This window comes from Solanum stenotomum, chromosome 12 (genome assembly GCF_019186545.1).
Source record: "Solanum stenotomum isolate F172 chromosome 12, ASM1918654v1, whole genome shotgun sequence".
In the NCBI taxonomy this organism is placed as follows: Eukaryota; Viridiplantae; Streptophyta; class Magnoliopsida; order Solanales; family Solanaceae; genus Solanum; species Solanum stenotomum.
The window spans coordinates 25,765-52,354 of NC_064293.1; the positions used below are offsets into that span (position 1 = coordinate 25,765).

Sequence of the window (26,590 nt, forward strand, 5' to 3'; positions counted from 1 at the left end):
AAGCTTGCAACAATGGAGTAATTTGACCTAGCTTGACCCTCTTCTTCTTCTTCTTCTTCTTCAGTTTTCTATAGAGAGAATTTCTTATGAGAATTGGGTTCTTTGGTGAATTAAAAATAATGACTAGGATCAATGTATTTAGGGGTCTATTAGATTTATATAGGTTGTCTAATTACTAATAAAATGACTCCACTTAATAACTAATTCATTCTAGAAAATTCCCTAACCCTCCAACTTAACCGACCTTAAGACCACACTGCCCCCAACCCACGGGCCATGAGTGGACCCACGGGCCATGCTGGTCATTTGTGGGTGGTGGTCTCCAGGTCCACATTTTTGGGTCTTGACCCACGACCCCTTCCCACGGGGCATGGGTCAATCTACTAGGTGTGAGTCCTTCCGTAGGTGGACTGTTTTGGGTAGTTTATAGGGTCTGTTGTAGGGTCCTCCTCAAGGACCCTTAGTTGGTCCTTGGGGAGTCGTACCTTGACGCTCTAACCCCTAACCCTTCATTCTATATTCCAGAAGTCATATCTATGACTCTAACCCTCACATTAAGCCCTAGAACTCTCACGTAAGGCTCTAGTTTAGCCTACTAGTTTTCGGGTGTTAGAATATCTCCTCCTTGGGAAGATTCATCCTCGAATGACGATTGTAAACATTTGTTAACGAAAACAACTCTAGGCTAGCAGCCCATCAGGCATGAAACTCATCTAAATGCACACAACCAAAGAGGAAAACATCAACTCTAAGCTAAATGTACTCAATGCAACACAAGGGAGTAGGAACTACATCTAAGAACCCAAAATGCATGAAATTCTATATCTACTCATATTCGAAGAGGAACTACCATCTGCTAGCTAAAATATGCTCAACATACACTCATGGAGCCTATATGCAATTTATTCTCCAAAAGCATTTATCAAGGAGGAATTTGTCAACTCCAAACTAAGGCATGCTCATCTATTCATTCTCATGAAGTCTATAAGACCCGCTCCTACCGGCCTGTTGTCTTTCCATCATTCATATCATACTTGTGCTACATCTCTCAATTGGTAAGCAACTAACTCCGCTTTCTCTCCCGAAGTCACCCCCATGATAGCTAGCACTTTATAAACATCATCTACAAGCCCTTGAGGATCTTCCTCCACTTTGGAGCCATAAAACTCCGGAGGTTTTATTCTTAAAAATTCCCTCACTCTTAAAGCCGCAAAATTCACATTAGGATTCACCGGAGCTACCATCTTTCTATTGACTTGGGCCGTCATGGCTTGAGCTTGAGTAGTCAAAGCTTGGGCCAACATATGGAAAGCCGACCTAATCTCCGCATTCGACATATTCTCCCCTATAGGGTCAATTGGAGCTTGAGGAGGAGCTTGGGGTGGAACTTGGAAAGGAACCTCTTCCTCCTCATTGCCTTCCTTATTCCTACTAGAATATGCCCTTGTATTAGCCATACCCTGAAAACCATAGGCCACGTATTAGGAGAAGGCCTAATAGAGCCAAACTCTATGGCGCGACTTAGAGAACGAAGAAATGAAGTTTCCTAAACATCCAATAGCCTCTTATTCATAAATGTGGTGCGCTTCGCATTTATGAACAATACTCTACCAGACGTGGTTTGAGACATTCTAGAACCATTCTAAACCTTGTGCTCTAATTACCAAGTTTGTCACGACCCAGGATTACACCCTAGATGTAACATGGCGTACTTGACCTCGAAGGTGTCTCATACAAGCCCATAGCATATCATAACATCAGATAACAGAAAAGTACAGAAATTTTAAAACATTTTCCATACAATTAAAGTCTTTATAAAAGCAAAGTGAAAGTCTTACTACACTTGTATCAAACCATCTATAGCAACTTTGAATAATTCCTGGGACACAGCCCATACAATAGTCTCAAAACATTAAAGAAAGACATAAAGGAAATGGTGGCTTTATCCTCCATGCTATGAGGACTCACCAATCTTCAACTATTTACTCTTCTAGAAACCTATCCTCAAGAATGGAACTCAAATCACTAGACCCTACATTTGATGAGAATGTAGGCTAGAGTATGCATTAGTACAAAAGTACTAAATATGATAGCTAGCATAAAATCATAAGAGCATAACATAAGGGTGAGTCAACATAAGACATAATCCATAAGCATAAGAGATACTTAATGAAAACATAAACTATAAGCATAAAAGACAATAACAAAGTCATAAGCATAATCTCCAACATAAGCATCATATAAGCATTAGTCAACCCTTAGTCCTTCATATCATAAGAGAACTACTTCTCAAGTAACCTCATAGAATACTTGTGCAATTTATGGATGAGATCCCATAATCCCACCCACACTAAGTATCACTTTTAGGTCATCATAATGATACTTACCATCTTATGGTCTCATCTTTAGCTTACTTCTCATAGGCAATGGGATACTCACCTTAAGTCAAACATATCATGGAAGGCAACTATAGCAACAATCCAAGCTGATCATATATCATATAGGCAAATCTTATATTAGGACATACATACAATACTTTCTTGAAGTAATCTAGTTTCATCATACACATGCTACTTAGATTAGGGACTTGTCCCCCATGTTCATAATAGTCATGGAAGAGTACCTCTTTACTTAGTCCAAAACAAGTCAATACTTATTAATGGTCATATTTCACCTATTCAAGGTTTTGAAGGAAAAGTACTTATTACTAAATCCAAGCTAAGCATGAAACACATAAGAGACATGCTTCATAAGTAGCTTTAAGTTATACTAGTCCAATGCATGAATAAGACCCCATAATCCTACCTATGCTAAGTACTACTTTAGGCTATCATACATCAATGAGTACTGTTTATCATTCTAGACCACCAAGGAATAGCACCCTATTAGGCTAGACCAAGCTATCAAGGAAAAGTCACCATATTCGACTAGACCAAGCTACCATGCAAAGACATACTATCATGCAAGTCCAAGCTATACAAGGGAGGATATTATTCCACCATCCTAGAAACCAATGATATAGTTTGGCCTAACTCAAGTCATGCTACCATGCAAGCATTGTATGATACTATTGCAAGCTACCCTTAGAAGAGTATGGATCCTCAATCCTAGGCTTTCATGAGGTCTTATACTCATTCTACCATGCAAGCATTCTATGATGCTAATGCAAGCTACCCTTAGGAGAGTATGGTTTTTCAATCCTAAGCTACCATGAGATGGACTTGTCTTACCAAGTCAAGCTACACATGAAGGGATTTTCTTATCACAACCTCAAGCTAACATAACTAAATATGCTTTGATTTCTTTTTTGGTGAGCAGGCCTTTTAACCTAGAATCATTCTATGTGAGAAAACCTTTTACATCATATCATATTCATACATAGGTGTGTGTGAGAGAGAATTTCCTTTCAACAATACCACAACATATCATGATCATACATACTTTACTCTCAAGCCCTAGGAATCAACATGCCTCACTACAAGCCTTACTCTGAAAGCTTTACTTCTTACAATCATCATACATACATAGATTTCAAATCATTCTAATCACATGTTTCTTTATTAAGTGATTCTAATCATAAATCATCATAAAGGTTCAACATCAAGCTTTACTAGTCATGATTCATCATATATACTATAATATAATTTGATTTATGTCTACATGTTTTTATTCTTGAACTATTACTATATATAACATCAATTCCAGTAGATCATGTATGAATCCTCAATTTCTCTTCACAAGGCATAAAACCACATTACTATAATTTCATCAATTAATGTAGGGTTAGCCATGGAAAACATATAATATCATCATAATAACATGATTCACTACTAAATAAATCATAATTGATCATTATCCACTCAATTGGATCAACATACAACATTATCCACAATATAGGAAGCTACACTAGCTAGAATTGGGGTTCATCTTCACAATTGGGGGGAATATAAGGGGATCCATAGATGGAAGAATCCATGGATTAATAAGCTTTCATACCTTGGATACAAATCCCTCACAAAGCTTGCAACAATGGAGGAATTTAACCTAGCTTGACCCTCTTCTACTTGAGTTTTCTAGAGAGAGAATTTCTTAGAGGGAATTAGGTTCTTTGGTAAATTGAAAATAATGACTAGGATGAATGTATTATGGGGTCTATTAGCTTTATATAGATGGTCTAATTATTAATAAAATGACCCCACTTAATAACTAATTAATTCTAGAAAGTTCCCTAACCCTTCAACTTAACCGACCTTAAGACCACACTGCCCCAACCCACGAGACCCCGATCCACAGGCCGTAAGTGGACCCATGGGCCATGCTTCTCATCTGTGGGTGGTGATCTGCAGGTCAACATTTTGTGTTCTTGACCCACGACCCCTTCCAATGAGGTGTGAGTCCATATACTGAGCATAAGTCCCTTCGTAAGTTGACAGTTTTGGGTACTTTCTAGGGGCTATTTTAGGGTCCTCCTCAAGGACCATTAGTTGGTCCTTCGGGAGTCAGACCTTGACGCTCTAATCAATTCCTAACCCTTCATTATATGTTTGGGAAGTCATATCGACAACTCTAATCCTCACATCAAACCCTAGAACCCTCACGTAAGGCTCTAGTTTAGCCTACTAGTTTCCAGGTGTTAAAAAGTTGAGTAGGGAGATTGAAATCCTTTGGGACCCATGGAAAAAAGAACTCAATGGAGGAATACACATATACCTTGATGAGTCGTACCAAAGCGTACTGGAATTTATCTTAGAAAATTATTTTTCCAATTCCTATGGTTGCCATCTACAACCCGTAGAAGCTTCTAAGGTCTTTAAATAGGTGTAATGACCCGAACCATCATTGATTTAGAATGGAAAAATGTCTTAAGCAGTTGGGCCCTACTATCGCGCAATAGCAGGGTGATGTCGCTACTGTGGCGGTGCTCCAGCGAAATGGGGAGCACCAGAGTGGGTGAGACGGGGGACAAAACTTAAATAACATGAAGTCTTATTTTCTCCCTTTTCCTGAAGTGCCAAAAAGAGGCGAGGATCACCCTAGAAACCCTCTAAAGACTGTTCTAGGCTTGGGAAGGAAGGAGAAATAGATTTCTAGCGCAAAGTTGATGACAACTAACTAATTCTTGGCAAAAATCCACCGTCTTGTTGTTTGGAAGCAAGTATTGGAGCTACAATCCCTTTCTAACTCCATGTCGCAAGGTAGGTTAGGTTTACTCAATTGAATAGTCATAATTCAGGCTCATTGCGTAGTATAATGTTAATTGATGGTGGAATCTATATTTAGGCCTTCGGGCACGGAAAAAAGGATGATTGTACTTGTACCCTATTTGCTAAATATGATGTGTATTGTGGGGAAAACCATTGTCATGTAAACTAGGGTTAGGCTATGGTTCTATTTCCTGTTGTGTGATATATGCCACTTAATTGCTTCATTGTATGGATGCATGTATGTGAATAGGGAAATGTGAATCAATCTAATAAAACGACTAAGTATGGACAATTGCATTCCATGAGCCTATTATTTGATTGTGTGACTATGTGACTGTTCATTATGGGTGTGATTATGGTTGTGGTTGTGTTGACTGGATCTGGTGTCACGTTCCACCACATATATTGTATTAGGTGTCACATTCTGACACATACATTGGACCGAGTGTCACGTTTCATCACATATATATTGGATCGGGGGTCACGTTTCGACACACTAACAGTTTGGGTGTGGGTTCCATGAGAGAACTATTTGTGAATACTACTTTCATATATACTGGCTATGGATATTGGGGATTTGTATGTTATACCCTCAAGGATATGTGAATTATGCATCTTGTGTATGTGTGTTTAGTGTGTTGTAATTAAATGGCTTATATCAAGTGTATTGGAATTGACTGCGAATGAGCGCGTCGATCGATATGTAGTCTGGTCGGTGGAGATCAAGGGTCCAGATATTATTATTGGCTATTGTTAGAAAGGTTGTCTGTCTTCTTAGACAATGAGAAGTGGGGTAGCGTTCATGAGGCATAAGTACCCTAGTGCTACCTTGGGAAGGGTATTTGTATTGAAACAGTTAGCGAGCCTTGATAGAGTATACTATGTGGTCAAGGGCTAAATTGTGATGCAGAGGAAGCGAGGGCATGTCGAGAGTGGTTGGCTGGGTTAGTAGTGGTTGTATTTGGGAACTCCTCTATGAGATAGAATAGTTAAGTTATAAATCAAGAGCAGAGCGAGCACGGTGCTAGATCAGGGATGTAGGGTCAAGTGTACTAGTATATTAAGGTGTATGGAGATGGTAAAGGCCAGAGGATAAAGGATGAGGGGTGTACATTTTTATTGCATGTTTCCTGCTAGTTGATTTCTTTATTTTATGCGATGGGTATTGAGTTAACCGATGATGCCTACCAGTACGTGTGGTTTTTGTACTGATACTATTCTTGCTATGCCTTTTGAAATAGTCTAGTTGCAGGATCAGTGATGTTTCATAGGTGAAGATGAAGACAATCTCCAACAACTTCTACTCTTCCTTCCCTGTGGTGGAAGCTGTGTCATTAGTTTTGGTATATTTATACTTTGTAATCTTAGAAGCTCTTGTACATGTTTAGACTAGATCCTTGGGGTGTTATTTATTTTATAAATTATAACTTTGGATTGTTTAAATTCTTCATCATGTAAAAATCGCATGAATTTTCTTTTACCTCCTAGTTTCTTAACGTTCCGTATGTTTTAACCGTTTGGGGATTAAGGGTTCTCCTACTTAGGTGTTAGAGTATGTGCCCGTACGGCCTGGTGGGTAGGGTTGTGACAAATTGGTATCAGAGCCCAGGTTGCTGGTATCAAATGTGGAATAGACTCCTGCGGATTGGTGTGTTGACGTCCACATCTAATCTTCAGGAAGTTATGAAGAGTTCTAGGATGTGTTCCATTTCTTCTCTCCTTTCATGTGGGTTTTTGCTTGTGGTATGGGTTGAGTCCAATTAGTATCTTCAGATTCAAATTGGTATCTCAACAAAGTGCACAGGATGTTGTAGTGCGGCGGAAGGAACACAAGCAAGGTAAAAATTGGAACCAAGAAGGTTCAAATTTATATCTGGCCTTTGAGGTTGTAAAAGCATGGATGATCAACTAATGATCATCCATTAAGCGAGTTAATTAATAAATATTACTTACATGTGTGATGTAGCTTGAGATTTGATTGTGTGTATAATGATTTTCTGAATAACTACTGGTGTGTGAAGTGTACTTGCTTGAATGCTACAATGTGATCCTAAACGATTTCTAGACGTGTTACATGATATACTTATGAGAGAGAATATAGTTGTTAGTTGAGCATGGACATACCATTGATAAAGAGGGTAAGGGAAAAGAACGACTTGTGACTATAGGGAAACTCTGGTTTCAAGGAAGTCAGGATTAGTCAAAAACCACATAAGAAAAAAGGTTTTTATTGAATAATAGTGAAATTTACTGTTATGAAAGGTTCCCTTGACTGGTGTTGCAACCGATTATAAATTGTGTGGTTAATAGGCATATTCATAGGATGTGCTTGCTTATTGTGTTAGATTAGTGGAAAAAGGGTCTGGCGTGTATACCGCTGGGTTGACACAGGATGGACAATGAATATCCTAGCTAAGAGGGTTATCCTGAATGCCTAGTTATGGTCCTGGGTGTCAAGGAAAAACTCTAGAAACGGGGAGAACCCCCACAAATAGTAAACCTGGGAACTAGTTTCGTCGAAGCCGTTGGGACGAGATAATCCCGCCAGGGCAAGACTGTCAGAGTCGGAAGTCCCCCGCTAGAGCAGGACAGGGCGAGATAGAATCTCAGCCCTGTCTCCCATGTTTTCCCTTGTTTTGCCTATGGACTCTGAATCGTGCATGGGCTAACTTTCTTAGTCAAATTCGTACGTAGCAACAAAACAGTAAGTTATAATCACCTAGAATTTAAATATTGGCTATGAAAATAGCAAAAACGAGCACCCATGTTCTTAAAAAACTGAAGGAAAAATAGAAGAGAAAATAGAAACATTGTTTATTACATACCCAGGAGGGGCTAAACCATATCAAGATCCCTAGGAATAGGAAGTGTCCCTGCCGGATTCCAGGTCCTCTAGGGATATCTCGCCATTCCATGCCTCACACAACTAGGGTAACTCCTGAAAGCCCTCTGGCTCGAGCCTGGAAAGCTCCTGCTGGGGGCGACGCAAGAGAAAATGTCCTTAAGGGTCTTCCACATCCGGCCCATCAGACAATCCTTCTCTACGTTCTTCCTCTCCCCCATCACAGCTGGCAGCGAAGCATCTCAACCTCAAGGGAAGTGGGGGCTGAGACTGGGTAAGATGGGCATTGTCAGCCTCATCATGATCCTCTCCTTCATTATCTGCCTCAGCCGCTTCTCTACTGTTGTCGGCCCCATCCACCTTCATTCTTTTCCTTCCCTGAGTGGAGGTTGCCTGTTCAAAAGAGGATAAAAAGGGAATCCATAGGAAGTACATCGTCGGTGTCCAAGAGTGGCCACCCCCGCCCGCTTGTACATTGTTGTCACTAGTCCAGACATGAATAATGCCTTGTTGTTGCCTCTGTAGAACATCTTCCACTCGGATATGATCTAAGTCCCCATATTAAGTCCAATCCCTTGCATAGCAAAAGCCACCACGGGAGCCCGAAGAAAGATCACGTCGGTGCAGTTTCTCAATGGGCGAATCCTCCTAGATACTAGGTGTGCCACCTCTTGGCATCCGGTAACTAGTGAGTATTGGTGATGCCCTCAGTAGTAGCCCAATAAACCCAGTCCTGGCGCGCAGCCTCGACCATTCTGTCCCACAGCCAACCCAAGTCCATCTCCCTCAGTTTGGTCTCATACTCGACATTAGAGACGTCCAGCACCTCGAACACCTCATTGATGAACTGAGTGCTCAAAAGGATGTCAATTCCTCGGATGCAGATGGAAGGGTGAAGATCGTCCCAGCAAATAGTAGGAAGTAGAGCGTAAAACTCCCTCACCCAGCCTGAGAGAGCGGCAAGGGAAGCCTTTATCAGCGGACCCCAACCAAACTCCATCACCTAGGGGTTCCACGATCCAGTGTTAGATCACCCAAAGTTACAGACCTTGAGGATGCTGAATGTCAAGGCAGAGAGGCGATGGAAGTGACCAAAGGGTGGCTCGCCAAGTGGTTCGGCGAGCCTTACTTACTTCACCGAGTGACTCTTCGCAGCATAATTTTGGCGACTATATATACTTTTTTAAACATTCAGTTTAGTATCTAATCTTATCTTAGCACATATTTGTTTAATCTATTTTTGAATTTTGAACTGGGGACAAGTTTTCTCTAGTTTTTCCTAAACTTTGAAGAATTTAAGTTTTTCACTTTTGAGAAATTGGAAGTGGGTCTTTGAGATTCTTCAATTGGACCATTGTAAGGACGAATCTACTCTTACCCAGTTGATGGATAATCTATTTGGTAACAATTTTTACCTTTTTATGATGTCTAGCTATCACCCCAATTCTTGGGGTGTGATTATGTGATTATGGGCTGATTTAATTTATCATATTGCTAATTGTTAGTTTAAATGATATTTAGAAGTGAGTTTAATCATTAATTGTGGTTTAATTTATGAATTCTAGTTGCAAATGCAGTTCTAGGTTTGTGTTCTTGGCTTTCTCGAGAGAGAGAGGTTTTAAAACTAAGGTTTTTGATTGATGGTCTATGAGTATTGGGTTGACCTGCGTTCAGCTTGAGAGTGTAAATCCTAAACCTAATTCCACACATTCAACTCGAGAGAGTGAATGGACTAAGGTGTGGGCTGTTCTTATTTTGCATGTTTGTTGATGTTCGAGAGAAATCAACTTGATTCGGGGTAAATTGTTCGAGAGAAAGTTTATTTCCTCTATAGCCTAGCTTACTCACTAATATCTAGCTATTTACTAATAGTTGCAATTACCCATTTGTCTATATTAGCCTATAATCGAATCACATCCCAAGAACCCGTCTCATTATTGTTATTTCGTATTGTTTACCATTGTTTGTAGTATATAATCAAAAACAAAACCCCCCATTTGACATTCGTGTCACCCCCAGATTTGAATGATGTTTTAATTCGATAATTTTTATTCCTATGACTGATTTGAACATGTTCATACATCCAAATTGAATCTAAAATATGTACCGCTCCCTGTGGGATTCGACCCCAACTCATTTAGTTGGGTTTTATACTGATTAACAACTGTTGACACTTAGAATTAGATGAAGTGTCTTTGTAACATTATTAATCAAAATGGCGCTGCTGCCGGGGAGTGGTGTTGTTTGGGATTCTTTTTGTGAAGTTGATTTTTTTTCTTTTAAGTCATAGTTGAATCTACTTACTTTAAGTTTTGGTTTGTGTGTTGCTGTTTAAAACAGAGGAAATTAGTGTCAACAGAAGCAATGGTAGCCAAGTGGGCCACCAAGATAACATCGGAAACCTCAATGATGTTAATGAACCGAATATAAATGATCCAAACCTAGTGGGTGGAGTTGGTGCCATTCGCTTGCCTCCGATTGAAGGGAACGATGTGTTCCACATTACAAGCACCATGTTCCAGCTCTTGCAATTGAAAGGGTTGTTTGGCGGGTTGGCTTATGCGGATCCCCATGAACATATAAGGAACTTTGGTGATGTTTGTGGGCCATTCTCCTTTAACAACAAATCGCAAGAGTCGGTCTGGTTTAGGTTGTTCTTATTTTCTCTAATGGGAGAAGAGTGTAAGTGGTTGGCTGAGTTGCCAAGAGATTCTATCACTTCGTGGGAAGAGCTTGTCACCGTATTCCAAGTGCGATTTTTCCCTCCTTCGAAAATTATGACACTTAGGGACAACATCCAAAGCTTAAAGTGTTTGAAAGGTGAGCCAATCCATGAGACTTGGCTAAGATTTAAGAAGTTGGTGCTGCAATGCCCAACTTATGGTTTGCCCGACAACGTTTTTCTGCAATACTTTTACCAGATCCTTGATTCGGTGGACAAGGGAGTAGCTGATCAACTTTCTCCGGGAGGTTTGATGCAAAACCTTACATTATAGCAACCAAGCTCTTGGATGGTATGACCAAAATTAACCAGGCATGGTACACCCGTGAAGATCGGTCTCCCCTCTCACTTTTAAATTGACAAAGGAGCAGGTTGAGAAAGATCAGGAGAGGGACCAAAACATGGCAGAGATGATGACCCAACTTGACATTTTACCCAAGAATGTCATGGGAGCTGGTGCTAGAAGTGTAAATGATGTGGGTGTAGGGTGTGTAAACCCCGAGGTGTCCAACTTTGAAGCAATGTACAATGAGGAAGAGAACTTCCTAGCCAACCAAGGAGGAGGTTAACGTGCAAACTACCCAAAGCAGGGTGGTAACCAAGGTTGGAACAGGGATGAGGGCTAGACCATGATAGAGAGTGGAGGGATCGTAACCCTACTTGGAAAGAAAGAGATGGGGAGATTGATAGGTATGTTCCTCCCCAATAGCGTCAAATGCCAAAGATTCTGAGGGTGGCCGGGCTGAGGATATGCTCTCTCATATTCTCAACAAGGTTAAATGTCCAATAAAATTTTGAAGGAGATGAAGGAAGATGTATCGACCCTTTACCAGACGGTAACCTCTCATTCCGTCTCTATCAAGCAGTTGGAGACCCAAATGGGTCAAATTTCTTCTCATTTAAACCCGACACAACAAGGGGGGTTGCCTAGTGATAATATGGCAAACCCCAAGAATGAAGTTTGAGCGAGCACTTGCGTCGTGCCATGACATTAACTAAGGCGCTTCTTGGGAGGCAACCCAAGTTTTTATTACTTTATTTGAATTTCAAAATAACGTGTATTGATTGTCCAGGTTGAAGTGTGGAATGTGTTTGAAAAGTGCAGGTTGGCGAGCAAAATGTCTAGTCGGTAACTCAACGAAGAGGTCAGCGAGTCTGACTTAGACCGTCGTTGGGCTCAGGAAATTATCAGGTTGGAGTCTGTAAAACTCGATGGGCCCATGGACAAGTCGGTGAATCGCAGAACAAGTCAGTGAGCCCGACTTTGTCCACCGTTTGGGCCCCCAAATTAACTGGAGGTTCGGTAAAATTCGGTGAGGTAAGTAACCCGGCGAGGAAAAATATTATCGCTGAAACGGTGCGAACTGGACTGTTTTTAAAAGGCCAAAGGTTTAAAATTTCAAAATCTTTCACATTCCCTCACTTTTAAACATCATACAATTACACGAGTACAATATATTTCCTATATTTTTTGCATTTCTTGCTTTTTGGTCGTTGATCTTGTGTTCGGAGTTGGAAATATTTGCCGCCTAGCATTACAAATTCATCTTTCGGCATAAAGGTTGGTTTTTCCGAATCCCAAACTCGTAAATAGCGGTTGAACTCAAATTCATTGTTATAAATTGTGTTGATGTGTGTTGGGCCTCTCTGAATTCATAGATGTGTGTTCTTTTGCCAATTTCAATTTCGAAATCATGCCTTAATTGCGTAAGTTGTCGATTTCCTGAATTTCATGCTCTAAAATTGATCATAAATTATAGTGTTGTGCTATTTTGTTGTTCGGTCTAGTCAGGTGAAGTTTGAGTAACCCAAATTGTGCTAACTGACGTGTTTTGCCCAATGATGGAGCATTTGACGTCATTCTTAAGGGCTAAAGTCGTCAAATGGCCAATTTTGGCCAAGTTGAGGGAAGTCTGAGTACCCCAGTGGCATGGGTCTAATGGTCTAAGCTTAATGGAAAGTGTGTGTGGTTTGATTTTGTTTTAGGGGGCAACGATGTTGATTTTGGAAGTTGGGGTTGAGAATAGGCACGTTTGGTAGTTTGGCGAGCTGGGTCGAGCTCGCCAAACCACTCGGCGGTTCACCGAAATCCCCTTTGATCGCCCTTAATATCATGCTTTGATTGGTTTTGATTCCTTAACTTTCGGCGAGAAGCCTGAGCTTGCCGAGTTCACTCGGCGACTCGCCAAAAGTCTCCTCGATTACCCTTTCTGCGGCCCTAACCCTTACAACACACAGTGATTTTTGGCGGGCTAATTTGTGCTCGCCGAACAATGTCGGTGATTTGTCAAAAGGCCCTTCTCATCGCCGACATGCCATTTTTTTGGGAAACTTTTGAGCCAATCCTTTAAACGAGCCCGATTCTGCTCGCCAAAGTGATTTGCCGACTTGCCGATCGGTTCGGCGAGTTTTTCTACAGCTTATTTTCTGATCTTCTTTTGAACTATTTCTAACATTTTCCAATATGTGTTGCAAATATGGCTAGAAACAACTTGGATATTCCGCCCCGCAAAAGAGCATGGGGAATAGTTATTAATGAAGGGGCAGCTAAACCTTCTAAAAATGGGAAGAAGGCACCTCCCTAAGGAGGCAAGGGCAAGGGCAAAAAGCCTTCATCTCAGACATCGGAGAACAATTCCGTAGCGAGGGAGAATCCTTTGATTGTCAGGCTTCATTCTCTGAGTCTGAGGATGACCAGCCTCTACAGTCCTGGCGAGTAGAAATTCATGCAAGGTCTCGCCAAGATTCGTCTAGAGTTCTAGAGGCCACCCCTCCTGCTGCTGATACAATGCCAACTCCGACACAGACGATGGTTCCAGCGCCAGCAGTTCAGGGTCTCTAATGTTTGCGTAATCAAGACACAACTTCCAATGCAAGTGTCTACGATCGTACAATAGTAAAGTAACCCAACCAAGTGTTGGGGTCGAGTCCCAAGGGAGTGGTCTTGAGAATTAATAGAGAAATAAACTTTAGTTCTAATTAGTCATAGATAAAAACATTATCGAATGTAAACATGTTAAATCTAAGGGGTGACGCATACGTCAATTATCAATGGGGGTTTGTAACAAACAAGCAAAAATAACACTAATGCAAAAAGTACTAATTAGGAGATGGAATTATTGGGATATGATAGGAATACTGGTTAGACTAGACTATTGGGTACATGCTTTTGATAGTAAATTCGTTGAGTATTTGTGACTAGGCTAGACTATAGTGGGAGTAAATTCTCTCTCGAGCAACTTACCACGAATCAAATGGGTTTCTCTCGGACACCCACCTGCCGCATGAAGAACAACCTTCGCCTTAGCCCACTCACTCTCTCGAGCTGAGTGTGTGGGAGAAGGACTAGGGTTCACTCTCTCGAGCTGAACCTCATGTCGACCCACTCCCACCGGCCATCAATTTAATAGTCTTAGTTTTACGACCTCTCTCTCGAGCAAGCCAAAAACGCAAAGGTGAAATCATATTTGCAACTACAATTTCATTAAGTTCCACCACAACTACTAAACGAAATCACATTTACACAACAAATAAACCATCAACAAGAAAGACCCAACAGATAATCTAACCCACATTCACAAAATCACATCCTAAGAATTGGGGTTTTAGCTAGACATGTAAAAGAGATAGAAATTTATACAAAAATGAGTTTGCATTCAAATGGGTATGAAGATTTAAGTCTCAAAATAAGTCAAAAGTGAAGAATCCATAAGACCCAAGTCCAAATTCTTGGAGTTGAAACCCTTTGAATCTTCAAGTTCTTCAAAACCCTCTCCAAACTTATAGCTAAATATTATATATTAAAAATTTAATATCCAAAATCTGATATTAAGCTATAACTCTCAACGAGTATTTATAGTTTTCAAAAATCTATGTTGTAGCGGATCATTCGGCGTCATTAGTCGAGATCGCCGATCATCTTGGCGATCCGCCTTTTGGTAGGTTTCATCGCCGTCTTGCTCTATCCTTCAGCATCGTCATGTTTCGGATCATTGGGCGATATAGTACTGTTTCGCGAAACTGCTCGGCGACACTCCGACTGCTCCTTTTCACCACCAATTTGATCCTTTCTTTGAGGGCTCAGCACACTAGAGAAAAAGGTGAGGATAAGACTCTTTTGGCGATTCGCCGAATGGATTCGGCGATTCTCTGATCTTCATTTCTTCGTTCTCTCAGCTGCCTTTGTTCCTTTTTGCTAAATAGTGTCCATCCTTTCCCTCAAACTCCAAATACCTGAAACTTAAGGGTTTTAATCAGATATTGAGACAAAATATGCATTTGGGGACACTAATTCTATCAAAACAAAGCCCTAAATGAGTCCAAATTGTGGACTCATCAACACCCCAACTTAGGGGTGCAGACAAAAGCCGATCAAGGAGACTTTCGACGAGTCACCAAATGTTTTTGGCGATCAAATATTTCTCGCTGAAAGTTATAGAACCCATATCACAAGTAGCATGAAATGAAAGGAGAGATGGGGTTATTAGGCGAACCGTCGAGTGGTTTAGCGAGCTCAACCCAGCTCGCCTAAGTCCTAACGTGCATNTCATCAACACCCCAACTTAGGGGTGCAGACAAAGGTCGATCAAGGAGACTTTCGACGAGTCACCAAATGCTTTTGGCGATCAAATATTTCTCGTTGAAAGTTATAGAACCCATATCACAAGTAGCATGAAATGAAAGGAGAGATGGGGTTATTAGGCGAACCGTCGAGTGGTTTAGCGAGCTCAACCCAGCTCGCCTAAGTCCTAACGTGCCTATTTCCAACCTATCTTCTCGACTTCAACCCCACAACCCCCGAAAATAAAATGAACTATGCACTAGTACAATTAAGCTCAGACCCATAACACTTAATCATGATAAACATCACGCACGCACAACCCCACAAAATTTAACTCATTTCTATGCGCAACAAAAAGAGAGTTCAAAAATCAAGATAAAATGGGCAAGATTTATAAATCGAACTCAGCATTTCGACAATCTAAATCTATCAGAGAGGCCCAGAACACGTCAATTCAATAAGCCCAATTATATAAGAGAACAAATTTTTCAACGAAGTCTCAAGATTCGGGAAAATCAACCTTTTATGCTGATCGAAGTACTTTGAAATGCTAGGAGGCAATGTAATCTCAAGTTCGAACAGCAATCGATGACTAAAATACCAGGAATGCAAAGATAATGAAAATTACTTACTAGGTGCAAATTTGCAAAAGTTGAAATCGAGTGGAAAATGAAAATTTGTCAAACTATGCAATCATTGGCCTTTAAAACTGTCCATTTGTTGCCTATTTCGCGACATTAGTCACCACTGCCGAACTACTCAGCGTCACGCCGAGTAGTCACCTTCCTCGCCGAGTTTTATAGACTCCAAAGTAAATTGGTCTTGAGTCTAATGACGGTCTAGTTCGGGGTCGCCGAACCCTTTGGCAATTTGCGGAATGGACCTATAGATTGTCAATCTACACTTGTCGATCACTCTCCACATTTCAACCTGAAAAATCAATACACCATTATTTCTATAATAAGACAAAATATTTAAAACCTTGGGTTGCCTCCCAAGAAGCGCCTTAGTTAATGTCGTGGCACGACACACGTTAACACTCAAACTCTATTTTTGGGGTTAGCCATAGTATCACTAGGCAACCCCCTATTTTGTTGCGATTGGAAATCGGGAAATGCATGTCCCACAAGGTTCTTCAGCAGCTGGACGGCTCTGGAATGAGACCAAATCATTCGCTTCATCCCTTTAATGTTTTCCTTTATTTCTTCCAGCTCTCTATCTTGCTCAGTCACCTTGTGGAAAATGATTGAGAGTATTCCCTCAAGGCGTTTAACCTCATTGTCCTTGCGACTTCGTCGCTCATGAGGAGGGATGTATTTATCCTTCCTCTTGCACTGGACTTCGATCTTCATCATCTTTTTGGCAAGCTCATCCATTTGAATCATCAGTGCATCCAACATGAAATCCTTTTCTAGTTTTTGGTTGATTTTAACCATGCTGTCGAGCAGTTGGATTGCCCTCGCATATGGCTGTTTTGCAATACCACTCGGAATGAGTTGGTCGACCAACCTCTTGTTTTCGCGGCCAAGACCTCTATAGAAGCAGTCAAGATGGATTATGTTAGGAATGTCATGAATTTGGCATTGAGTGATCAGTTCTTTAAACCTTCGCATGCCTTGTGGACCCTTTCACCCTCCAATTGCTTAAGGTTAGGATATCATCCTGAATCATCATTACCTCTAATGGAGGAAACTCCATTATCTGGCACGTGTTGATTGATATATTCACTTCCTCTGCTTTTAAATGTCAAACAAGCAAAATACAAAACTAAAAATTAGGTAAGTAAACTACAACTAAGAAGAACACAAATTCTACTAATCTAAGAATTCTCAAATAGCACCACTTTTCGGCATCAACGACATTTTTGATGTTTGCATAATCAAGATACAACTTCCAATGCAAGTGTCTACGATCATACAATAGTAAAGTAACCCAACCAAGGGTTGGGGTCAAGTCCGAAGGGTGTGGGCTTGAGAATTAATAGAGAAATAAAATTTAGTTCTAATTAGTCATAGCTAAACACATTATTGAATGTAAACATATTAAATCTAAGGGGTGACGCAAGTATCAATTATCAATTATCAATGGGGGTTTGTAACAAACAAGCAAAAACAACACAAATGCAAAAAAGTACAAATAAGGGCGATGGGATTCTTGGGATGTGATAGGAATACAGATTAGATTAGACTATTGGGTACATGTTTTTTATCGTAAATCCGTTGAGTATTTGTGACTAGGCTACACTATAGTGGGAGTAAATTCTCTCTCGAGCAACTTACCCCAAATCAAATGGGTTCCTCTCGAACACCCACTTGCCGCATGAAGAATAGCCTCCAGCTTAGCCCACTCACTCTCTCGAGCTGAGTGTGCGGGAGAAGGACTAGGGTTCACTCTCTCGAGCTGAACCTCATGTCGATCCACTCCCACCGACGATTAATTTAGTAGTCTTAGTTTTACGACCTCTCTCTCGAGCAAGCCGAAAACACAAAAGTGAAATCGTATTTGCAACTACAATCTCATTAAGTTCCACCAAAACTACTAAACGAAATCACATTTACACAATAAATAAACCATCAACAAGTAAGACCCAACAGATAATCTAACCCATATTCACAAAATCACACCCTAAGAATTGGGGTTTCAGCTAGACATGTAAAAGAGATAGAAATTTATACCAAAATGAGTTTGCATTCAAATGAGTATGAAGATTTAAGTCTCAAAACAAGTCAAAAGTGAAGAATCCACAAGACCCAAGTCTAAATTCTTAGAATTGAAACCATTTGAATCTTCAAGTTCTTAAAAACCCTCTCCAAACTTAGAGCTAAAAATTCTATATTAAAAATTTAATATCTAAATATTAAGCTACAACTCTCAACGAGTATTTATAGTTTTCAAAAATCTGTGTTGCAACGGATCATTCGGAGTCGTTAGTCGAGATCGTCGATCAACTCAGCGATCCACCTTTTGGTAGTTTCATCGCCGTCTTGCTCTATCCTTCAACATCGTCGTGTTTTGGATCATTGAGTGATATAGTACTAATTCGCGAAACTCCTCGGCGACACGCCAACTTCTTCTTTTCACCGCTGATTTGATCCTTTCTTTCAAGGCTCAGCACACTGGAGCAAAAGGTGAGGATAACACCCTTTTGGCGATTCGCCAAATGGGTTCGGTGATTCTCAAATCTTCATTTCTTCGTTCTTTCAGCTACCTTTGTACCTTTTTGCTAAATAGTGTCCATGCTTTCCCTCAAACTCCAAATACCTAAAACGTAAGGGTTTTTATCAGATATTGAGACAAAATATGCATTTGAGGACACTAATTCTATCAAAACAAAGCCCTAAATGAGTCCAATTTGTTGACTCATCAATCCTCTCCTCGACTACTTAACAGGCTAGAGGTCAAGGGGTTGAGGACGATTCTAGAGGAAAAGCTGCTATCCACATAGGGCTTAGAGGGAAAGTATCCTAATGTGTGGGACACTCTTCAGTTTTATAGATTCTAGCAGTTTACCAGACCCCGAGGTCCCTATATTCCTACATGGGTCCAGGAATTCTACGCAGCATACGGTGACCTGGTACCTAAGGGAAAGAAGAAGGCCAGCGCCTTTAGACTAGTGATGTCCATCATGGTCCGAGGGAAATAAATGGGGTACAGTAGTGATCACATCAATGATGTTCTTGACAGAGCCATGGGGTTTGAGCATGAGTATGAGGGTCTAGCTACAGCTCAACCCCTGGATGATCTAAAGGGCTGGCTTGCCAACCTGATTTCTGATAACACCTCGAGGAGGATTGAGGCAGGAGCTCCAATAGAGAAGAAGGACTTGAATGTAGCTGCACGGTACTGGTTTGGATTCATCAGCAGCTCCATCATGCCTTCACAGAATTAGTCCATCCTTCGCCACCCAAGAAGACGCTCAATTTGGGACTTATTATGGAACAAGAGATGGTCATGAGGGCCAAGCAGCTCCAGACGTCCCTTCTCTTTCGGGTCCTGATCATAGAGCTGTGCCAATGTGCGGGAGTTCCTCATGATAAGAAGAGGGATATAGAGGTCAGCCCCTCATCCTGCAAAGACATCCGGTGTATAGAGGCCGAGTACACTCGGGAAGAGGCGGACAAAAGGAGAGCAGCTCCGATTGACGCATCCCCGGAGGTTGATGCTGAGACGGTACCTGCAGAGTCATCTTTGTCTACTCCGGCCTCCAGGCCTTCATGTACATATGTCTCTACTTCCTCCCAGGCTCCTGGTGCTTCTGCTGCTTGCCAGCCCACCAAGATTACTTAAGCCATGATCTTGAAGATGGGACACTTAGACCATTCGACTGATGTACGGGCCACCCGATAGTAGGCTGAGGTACCGTGGATGGTTGAGAGAGACATCCTAGCTGCATTGACACCCCTCCGGGTATCTATTGACACTCTCACGGCAAGAGTAGAGACTTATAAGAGTCTACAAGGGGCTACTTCAGAGGTTACGTCTTTGAGAGCCGAGGTTGCAAATTTGAGAAAGGATGTGGACTATCTGAAGTCCACAGACTTCACTTCCCTCTTTGAGTTAACTGAGGATCGGAATGCTCTGACCATTTCTAAGATGCCTCCAGCCACCACCAGAGATGTACCTATCGACAATATTGCTACTGATGAGTCAGAGGCGGAGACCGATGAGGAGCATCTTGGGGAGCGAGATCCCGTCATATAGGATGATTTGGCCGACTTAGAGGATGTGATGTTTGAGACTGCCCTCAAGACCTACTTGAGAGACACCACCATGGCTGAGTCTAGTGGGGCCACTATTGATGTAACATCGGGCACTGATGCCCCAACAGACGGAGTGACTCTATAGACAGGACCCTTCTTTACTTCCCTCACTATCGTTTTTATTGACTTATTATGATTTTGTTGCATATGAGGACAACTGCCTTTTTATTTGTGGTGGGGGTGAGGTATTTCCATACCTACCTCTTATGACTATTATGTGTATAAATTATTGCCTTTTTGTGTTTCAATTGTGCTTTGATATTGTGTTGTGGATGTTTGAGCGTATGGCTCTTTGTTTTGAATGCAAATGGTTTTTGACCCATTCTAAAAAATTTGCCACTTCTAGTGTGTGATTGTGGTTGTTCTTGTGAAAATTTGAGTATCGATCATGATCAATACCGATGACTTGTATAGTGCTCTTAATCGAACAAAAATGAATGCGCGTCTACGATGAGACCAAGTGAAGTTGCATAGACAATGTGTGAACTTTGTGCGTCTCGTTGTAACTAGCCGATTATCAAATGATTATCTTGTGATGAACATTTCACACTAGCGAAAGTGTGGAGTCTTGTTTGATATTGGTGCCAATGCCTTGTGTGATGAGCGTACCGTGAACCTTGTATGATGACACCTAGAGTTTTCCCCGTTGGTTTGGTTGACTAAGTGATGCAAGCGCTTGAAATGATCTTAGGCAATAATTTTGAAGAGTGAAACAATTTGACAATATACCTCTTTTGTGGTCAACCTTGTGAGTGTGTGAACTTTGTTGAANTTTCCCCGTTGGTTCGGTTGACTAAGTGATGCAAGCGCTTGAAATGATCTTAGGCAACAATTTTGAAGAGTGAAACAATTTGACAATATACCTCTTTTGTGGCCAACCTTGTGAGTGTGTGAACTTTGTTGAACCCCTTTGAGCCTTGTCCTTTTCTTGGAAGAAACTTTATGCAATTGTAAACCCTCTTTATCCATTCACCCATAATCCTCATGAAGTGTGGTTTATTTGAATAGCCAACTTAGGCCGAAAGCCTAAGTTAGGGGTGTGGTGTAAAGAGGAGGTAAATCAAGAAGTGTGAAGAAGTCCCCCTTGATCCATGGATTTGAAAAAAAAATGGAACCCCTCTATATAAAAAAAAAGAGAAATAAAAGAAGAAAGCCAAATAAAAACAAAGAAAAAGTTGTTAAATAAAGTTGTGAAAGTTGCAAAAGAAATGGGGTGTCAGGTATTCCATGGAAAATGAATAATGGGGTGAATTTTGAGCATGAGTGAAAATGTTGAAGAAAAGGAAAGAAAGTGATGTTCATACCACATTTCATGAGGATAGTAGCCACTTAGTCTAAATGGCCATACCTTTACACTCAGCCCCGTTACAAGCCTTGATAAACCTTGTTGATCTTGAGTGAGTTGAAGGGAATGTTTATTGGAAAATAAGGGCAAACCTATGGGTGAAGTCATGCATGTGTTCATCTTTATGAGTATGAGAGTTGTATGTGATTCCGATGTTATAAAGTGTTGACCAATTGTGTGTGAATATGGAATCATCTTTGTTGTGAGGGCATTTGAGTACCTTTGTTGAGCTTGAACTTGCATTTTAAGCAAGCGTTGTGAACTTGAGAATCTTTGTTAATGGTAGAGAGACCAAAGAATGTCAAGAGCTAAAAGGTTTCCCAGGAGTACGAAGAAGCGGAAACGATGCATCGCAACCGCGGACACGACTTATGTTTATTTTTAAATAAATCAAGGGCATACTTGGCAAAAATAAAGGAAAAATAGAAATCCTGGATTGTGGTAGTGCCACCTCATCGGGCTGAGGGTCCTCTTTGTTTTTTTTATATATATACGATAAGATAATATTTATTTATCAACTGAGCTTATATTTCATATAAAAAATAATAATACATTGCACTCTGTGACTAGTGGTTAGTACCCAAGTCTCAAAGTTATGAAATTTAATGTCCTGAAAAGATGCTTAGGGCCCTCTCTATGGGGTAATACATTGAACTTCATGATTAGCTCTCATGGTTATATGTCGGTTAATGGTCTCTCTCACACATTAAAATAACATGGTTTAAATTTACGACATGATTTCCCATAGTTTTGCATTGACATCTTTCTCATAATTTATGATACTAGATTATCAAGATTTGATATTGTTTTACTTGGTCATGCATTACTACATTTTCAAACTTATCATGATTTATGCTTACGTTTTTATTCGTGTTCCCCATATTCAGTACATTCAAAGTATTGATGCAATACTTGTGCCTATATTGTTTTATAATAAAGGGTGTGACACTTCTCCATTCGGTCGTGGCTAAATTGGATCTTTCAGCGGCACTTGCTAGTTGTGAGTCTTCATGGTTCGAGGGTTGGATCACCTTTTATCAGTATATTTCTTTCATTTCATTTCAATTTCAGACTTATTTGTGGTTTAAGAATTTGTACCAACCACATCTAAGTAGTAAAGACTTGTGTCAGGCTTAGTATAGCTTGCACATTTCAAAGTTTTGTATCAAGAATTCTGAGATATTATGATTTAGAATTTTTTAGCTTTATGATCGATTTCATATTGTATGCTTTTACTTTTCATCATTGCTTATGTCAAGTGCCTTGTTTAGGGTATCTTAAGATCCTATTCACCATGTCACGTCTAGGAGTATTTTGGGTCATGGCAATACCTATGCGGTGACCAGGTGGCATGTTCGATAAATATGTTGAATTTTTAGTTGATTTTCGTGATTAATTATTTAGCTTTGTCTGAGGAAAATGGTGAAATTGAATATGTGAATTGACCTGACTGATTGTGGCTAGGCATAAAAATTTGATTATCTTCCCAAATAAGAAATTATTGAGACTGTTAATGATAAATCTTGCACAATATATATATATATATATATATATATATATATATTCATAACACTCTCATTGCAAGAAGACAATACGGAAAGATAGACATAGAGAGTCTCATTCTTAACATTGCATGTATTCATATTTTCATAGTAATAATAATAATAATAATAATAATAATAATAATAATAATAATAATAATAGACAAAATGTGTTTAACCAAATAACCACCTCCAAAGTCTTGTTGAGGTGAATGAAGTAGTTTGTGCTAATCTCTGGACATGTACATGTGATTCTTGCACAAAATGTTTATTACCACTGCCAAATATGCACCTTAACAGATTATAATGTGAAAGCCCTTTCTTTCTAAACAACTTGTCACCACCATGAATCTGTACGTCAAACAAGATAAATTTATTAGACAACCAAATTATATTGTATGTGTATATATATATATACATATAGCTTTAAGCTTACCCAATAAATATCTTCCCACACCTCATCCTTACAAGTAACATTATTGTTATTTTGGTTCCATTCATAACCAACAACTTTTAACAGATCCATGAATTGGTTTGTTTGATCTCTAAATTTTTTATACAATGCCTGCACTTGGGTTACACTAGTTTGTTTGCGTGTTTGATGATACAATTTTTGAACAATTCCTGCCCAGTCTAGTTGGTTGACGTCTTTCTCATGCATCACCAATTCCACATATAGGATTGTGATGAGAAACTCTGTCTCATTTTCGTTCCATGGTTCCTCCCTGCAGCGAATCTAATAACACAAGCAAAAACATAAATGATGCATATTCACCAACATACTTTTAGAGGATGATTTCTTTTAACTAGTACCTCTTGTTGATCATCACAACTGTCAACCTTCGTTTTAGATAGAACAACAGCCTTTTCCTAATCAGATTGAGGACATGGAAATCAAATAAGATATATATATATATATTCTGAAGACTGAAGAGATTGAATGAAGACAGATAATATGAAGCAGTCAAACCTTGTGTCCATCAGAATCAGAATGATGGGGTTCTTCTTCACAACTAGTCTTTTTCACTTTGGTCGGTTTCTGTAAAAAAGGATTAAATCTAAATAGTTGGATGTATCACTTAAACATATATATAGATATATAAGCCCTTACATCATCATCTGAACTAGATTCTTCGGCAATATCATCAGAGCTAGACAATTCTTCGGCAGCATCATCATCCTCCGCACTAGAGCTGCTATCATCATCCTCAGAACTAGATGATTCTTCCTTTTTAGAGACGCTGGCATCATCATCATCAGAACTAGATGATTCTTCCTTTTTAAAGACGCTGGCATCATCATCCTCCGCATTAGAGGTGCTATCATCATCCTCAGAACTAGACGATTCTTCCTTTTTAGAGACGCTATCATCGGTGCTTGAGTCGTGATTATGATCATTCTTACTTGAAGTTGCAACAAGCTTGGACAATTAATTAATTATACAGCAATAGCATGAGAGATGAGTTAGTTAGCCAAAGTGTTACTATATATATAAAAAAGAATAGTAGATATAAGAGGTGTAAATTACTTCATCCTCGTCACAACTGTTGCTGCCTAATTTTCCATTGTTGGAAAGAGCCGGCTGTGTATGTATATATATGAGAATTAATGTTATGACTTATGTTGAATATATGTGTATGTATGTATGTATTGTATTACCTACCCTTTTCTTCTTTCTACTCTTATCAATTTCATTCTCAGCTTCCCTCTTCCCTGTAAAAAAACACACACACACACCAATTCAAATATTTATTTATAATACACAAACTGAGAATATTAATTAAGAGCCAAACCTTTCTTCATCGCACAATTAAATTAAAATGTACAAGAAAAACCTTCTTCTTCATATAACTTATATATACATAATTGGAATAGCAACTGAAACATCATTATAGCAAACGTTTCATTAGAATAGCAACTGAAACATCATTAAAATACCACATTATTACACATCCCTATCAATACGCAAATCTCTTTTTCAATTTCACTTGTAAACTTTATACCAAATTGTTTTTAATACAATTATTACTCTAATATTTTATTTTATATTTTTAAAAGGGAAAATTTTCAAAACAACAATATTTTAGCTTTAAGTGGGACTCCTTAGCAACATTTTCATTATTTATTAAAAATGGCATTATTTTAGTTTGTTAAGGGATTAGTTATGTATTTATTTTATTTTGATTAATTTGAAAGAATACAAACAATTAATAACAGAATAAAGAAAATCATGGAACAAAAAAATTCAAAAAAGGCTAAAAAGATTTTAAATACAAATTAGATACTTTTTGAAAAGAATAAATAGTCATCTTTTTGTCGAGCATTTTTTTGTTTTCTTCTTAAGAAGATCAAAAAAAAAAATTAAAATAATTTTGTTTGTCTTCCGAATCATTCATCTGATAACTTTTAAAGCTTCTTCAAGTCGAATATGGCATATTTTTGAAACAGAATTTTACAAAATTGACGACTATAAATTTGTCACATCCAGTGAACAATCGAAAAACAATCAGGTATATTCATATATGTCGAGTACAAGAGTATTTTTTTATTGAATCAGTGAAATCTTTGTATGTATTGGGATTTATAGTTTTTTGCGGACATTTTGTATCCAAATTATGATGTATAACGAATGAAATTATTATTTTTTAGTTTAGTAGCTATTTTTTTTCTTTTTGAATGCATACAATAATTTGTATCCCATTAAGTTAATGTAACTAATCGATCATGAACTATATGTTGAATACAACAATATATGAATACAAAAGTGAGATGAAAATACAAAGTTATAAATACAAAGTGAGATTGAATATAAAGCTATGAATACAAAAGAAATACTTTCTTCATTTGAAATACAAAGTGACTTTGAAAGGTAAAATACAAACTAATCGATCATGAACTATATGTTGAATACAACAATATATGAATACAAAAGTGAGATTGAATATAAAGTTGTGAATACAAAAGAAATACTCTCTTCATCTGAAATACAAAGTGACTTTGAAAGGTAAAGTAGGCACATAAACTACAAAACTTGTTGGTATACAATTAGGTTGAATACAAAACAAAAGAGAAATACAAACTTGTTCACATATAAATTGAGATTGAAATACAGAAAGAATACCCAAATAAAATACAAAATTGTGAGCATACACTTAGAATGAATACAAATTAAGAAGGAAATACAAACATGTTGGTATACTAATTGAGATTGAAATACAATGTAAAAACAAAAAATGTGAAACTTTTTAATATATAGATAGAATGAATACAGTCAGTCCAACAAACTACTTAATTTAAACTATTTTTTTCAGCTATATTCTCCATAACACAAGTTGTAATTCAAACTCTTTTTTCCCGAATAAAGTAAAACTTTTTGTGAGTCATATTGTATTCTCTTGCCGTAATTCCCACTCTTATATCTCAACATGTTTGATGAAATGTACAATTTATCCAAAAAACTGTTACAACCCAACTAATATATTAGGTTCATATAGACTATTATGGAAGCCCAAAGCTACGTTTGAAATATATATTATAAGAACTTATGCCTCAAGTTCTCTGTCAACTCATGTAAAATATTCACGGGCACTAGCAGCAAGTAGCCACAAATACACA

At 39.0% G+C, this 26,590-nt stretch overlaps 1 protein-coding gene and 1 pseudogene across 1 annotated transcript; one reads left to right on the top strand and one right to left on the bottom strand.

The window, feature by feature from the left end:
- Window positions 1–19,694: 19,694 nt before the first annotated feature.
- LOC125849431 (uncharacterized) lies at window positions 19,695–20,030 on the top strand. The gene has a single exon (XM_049529515.1). It carries the CDS (start codon window positions 19,695–19,697, stop codon window positions 20,028–20,030), a length of 336 nt encoding a protein of 111 aa, XP_049385472.1.
- Window positions 20,031–23,125: 3,095 nt separating this feature from the next.
- Window positions 23,126–24,698, bottom strand: LOC125848978 (nucleolin 2-like; annotated as a pseudogene).
- Window positions 24,699–26,590: the final 1,892 nt, after the last annotated feature.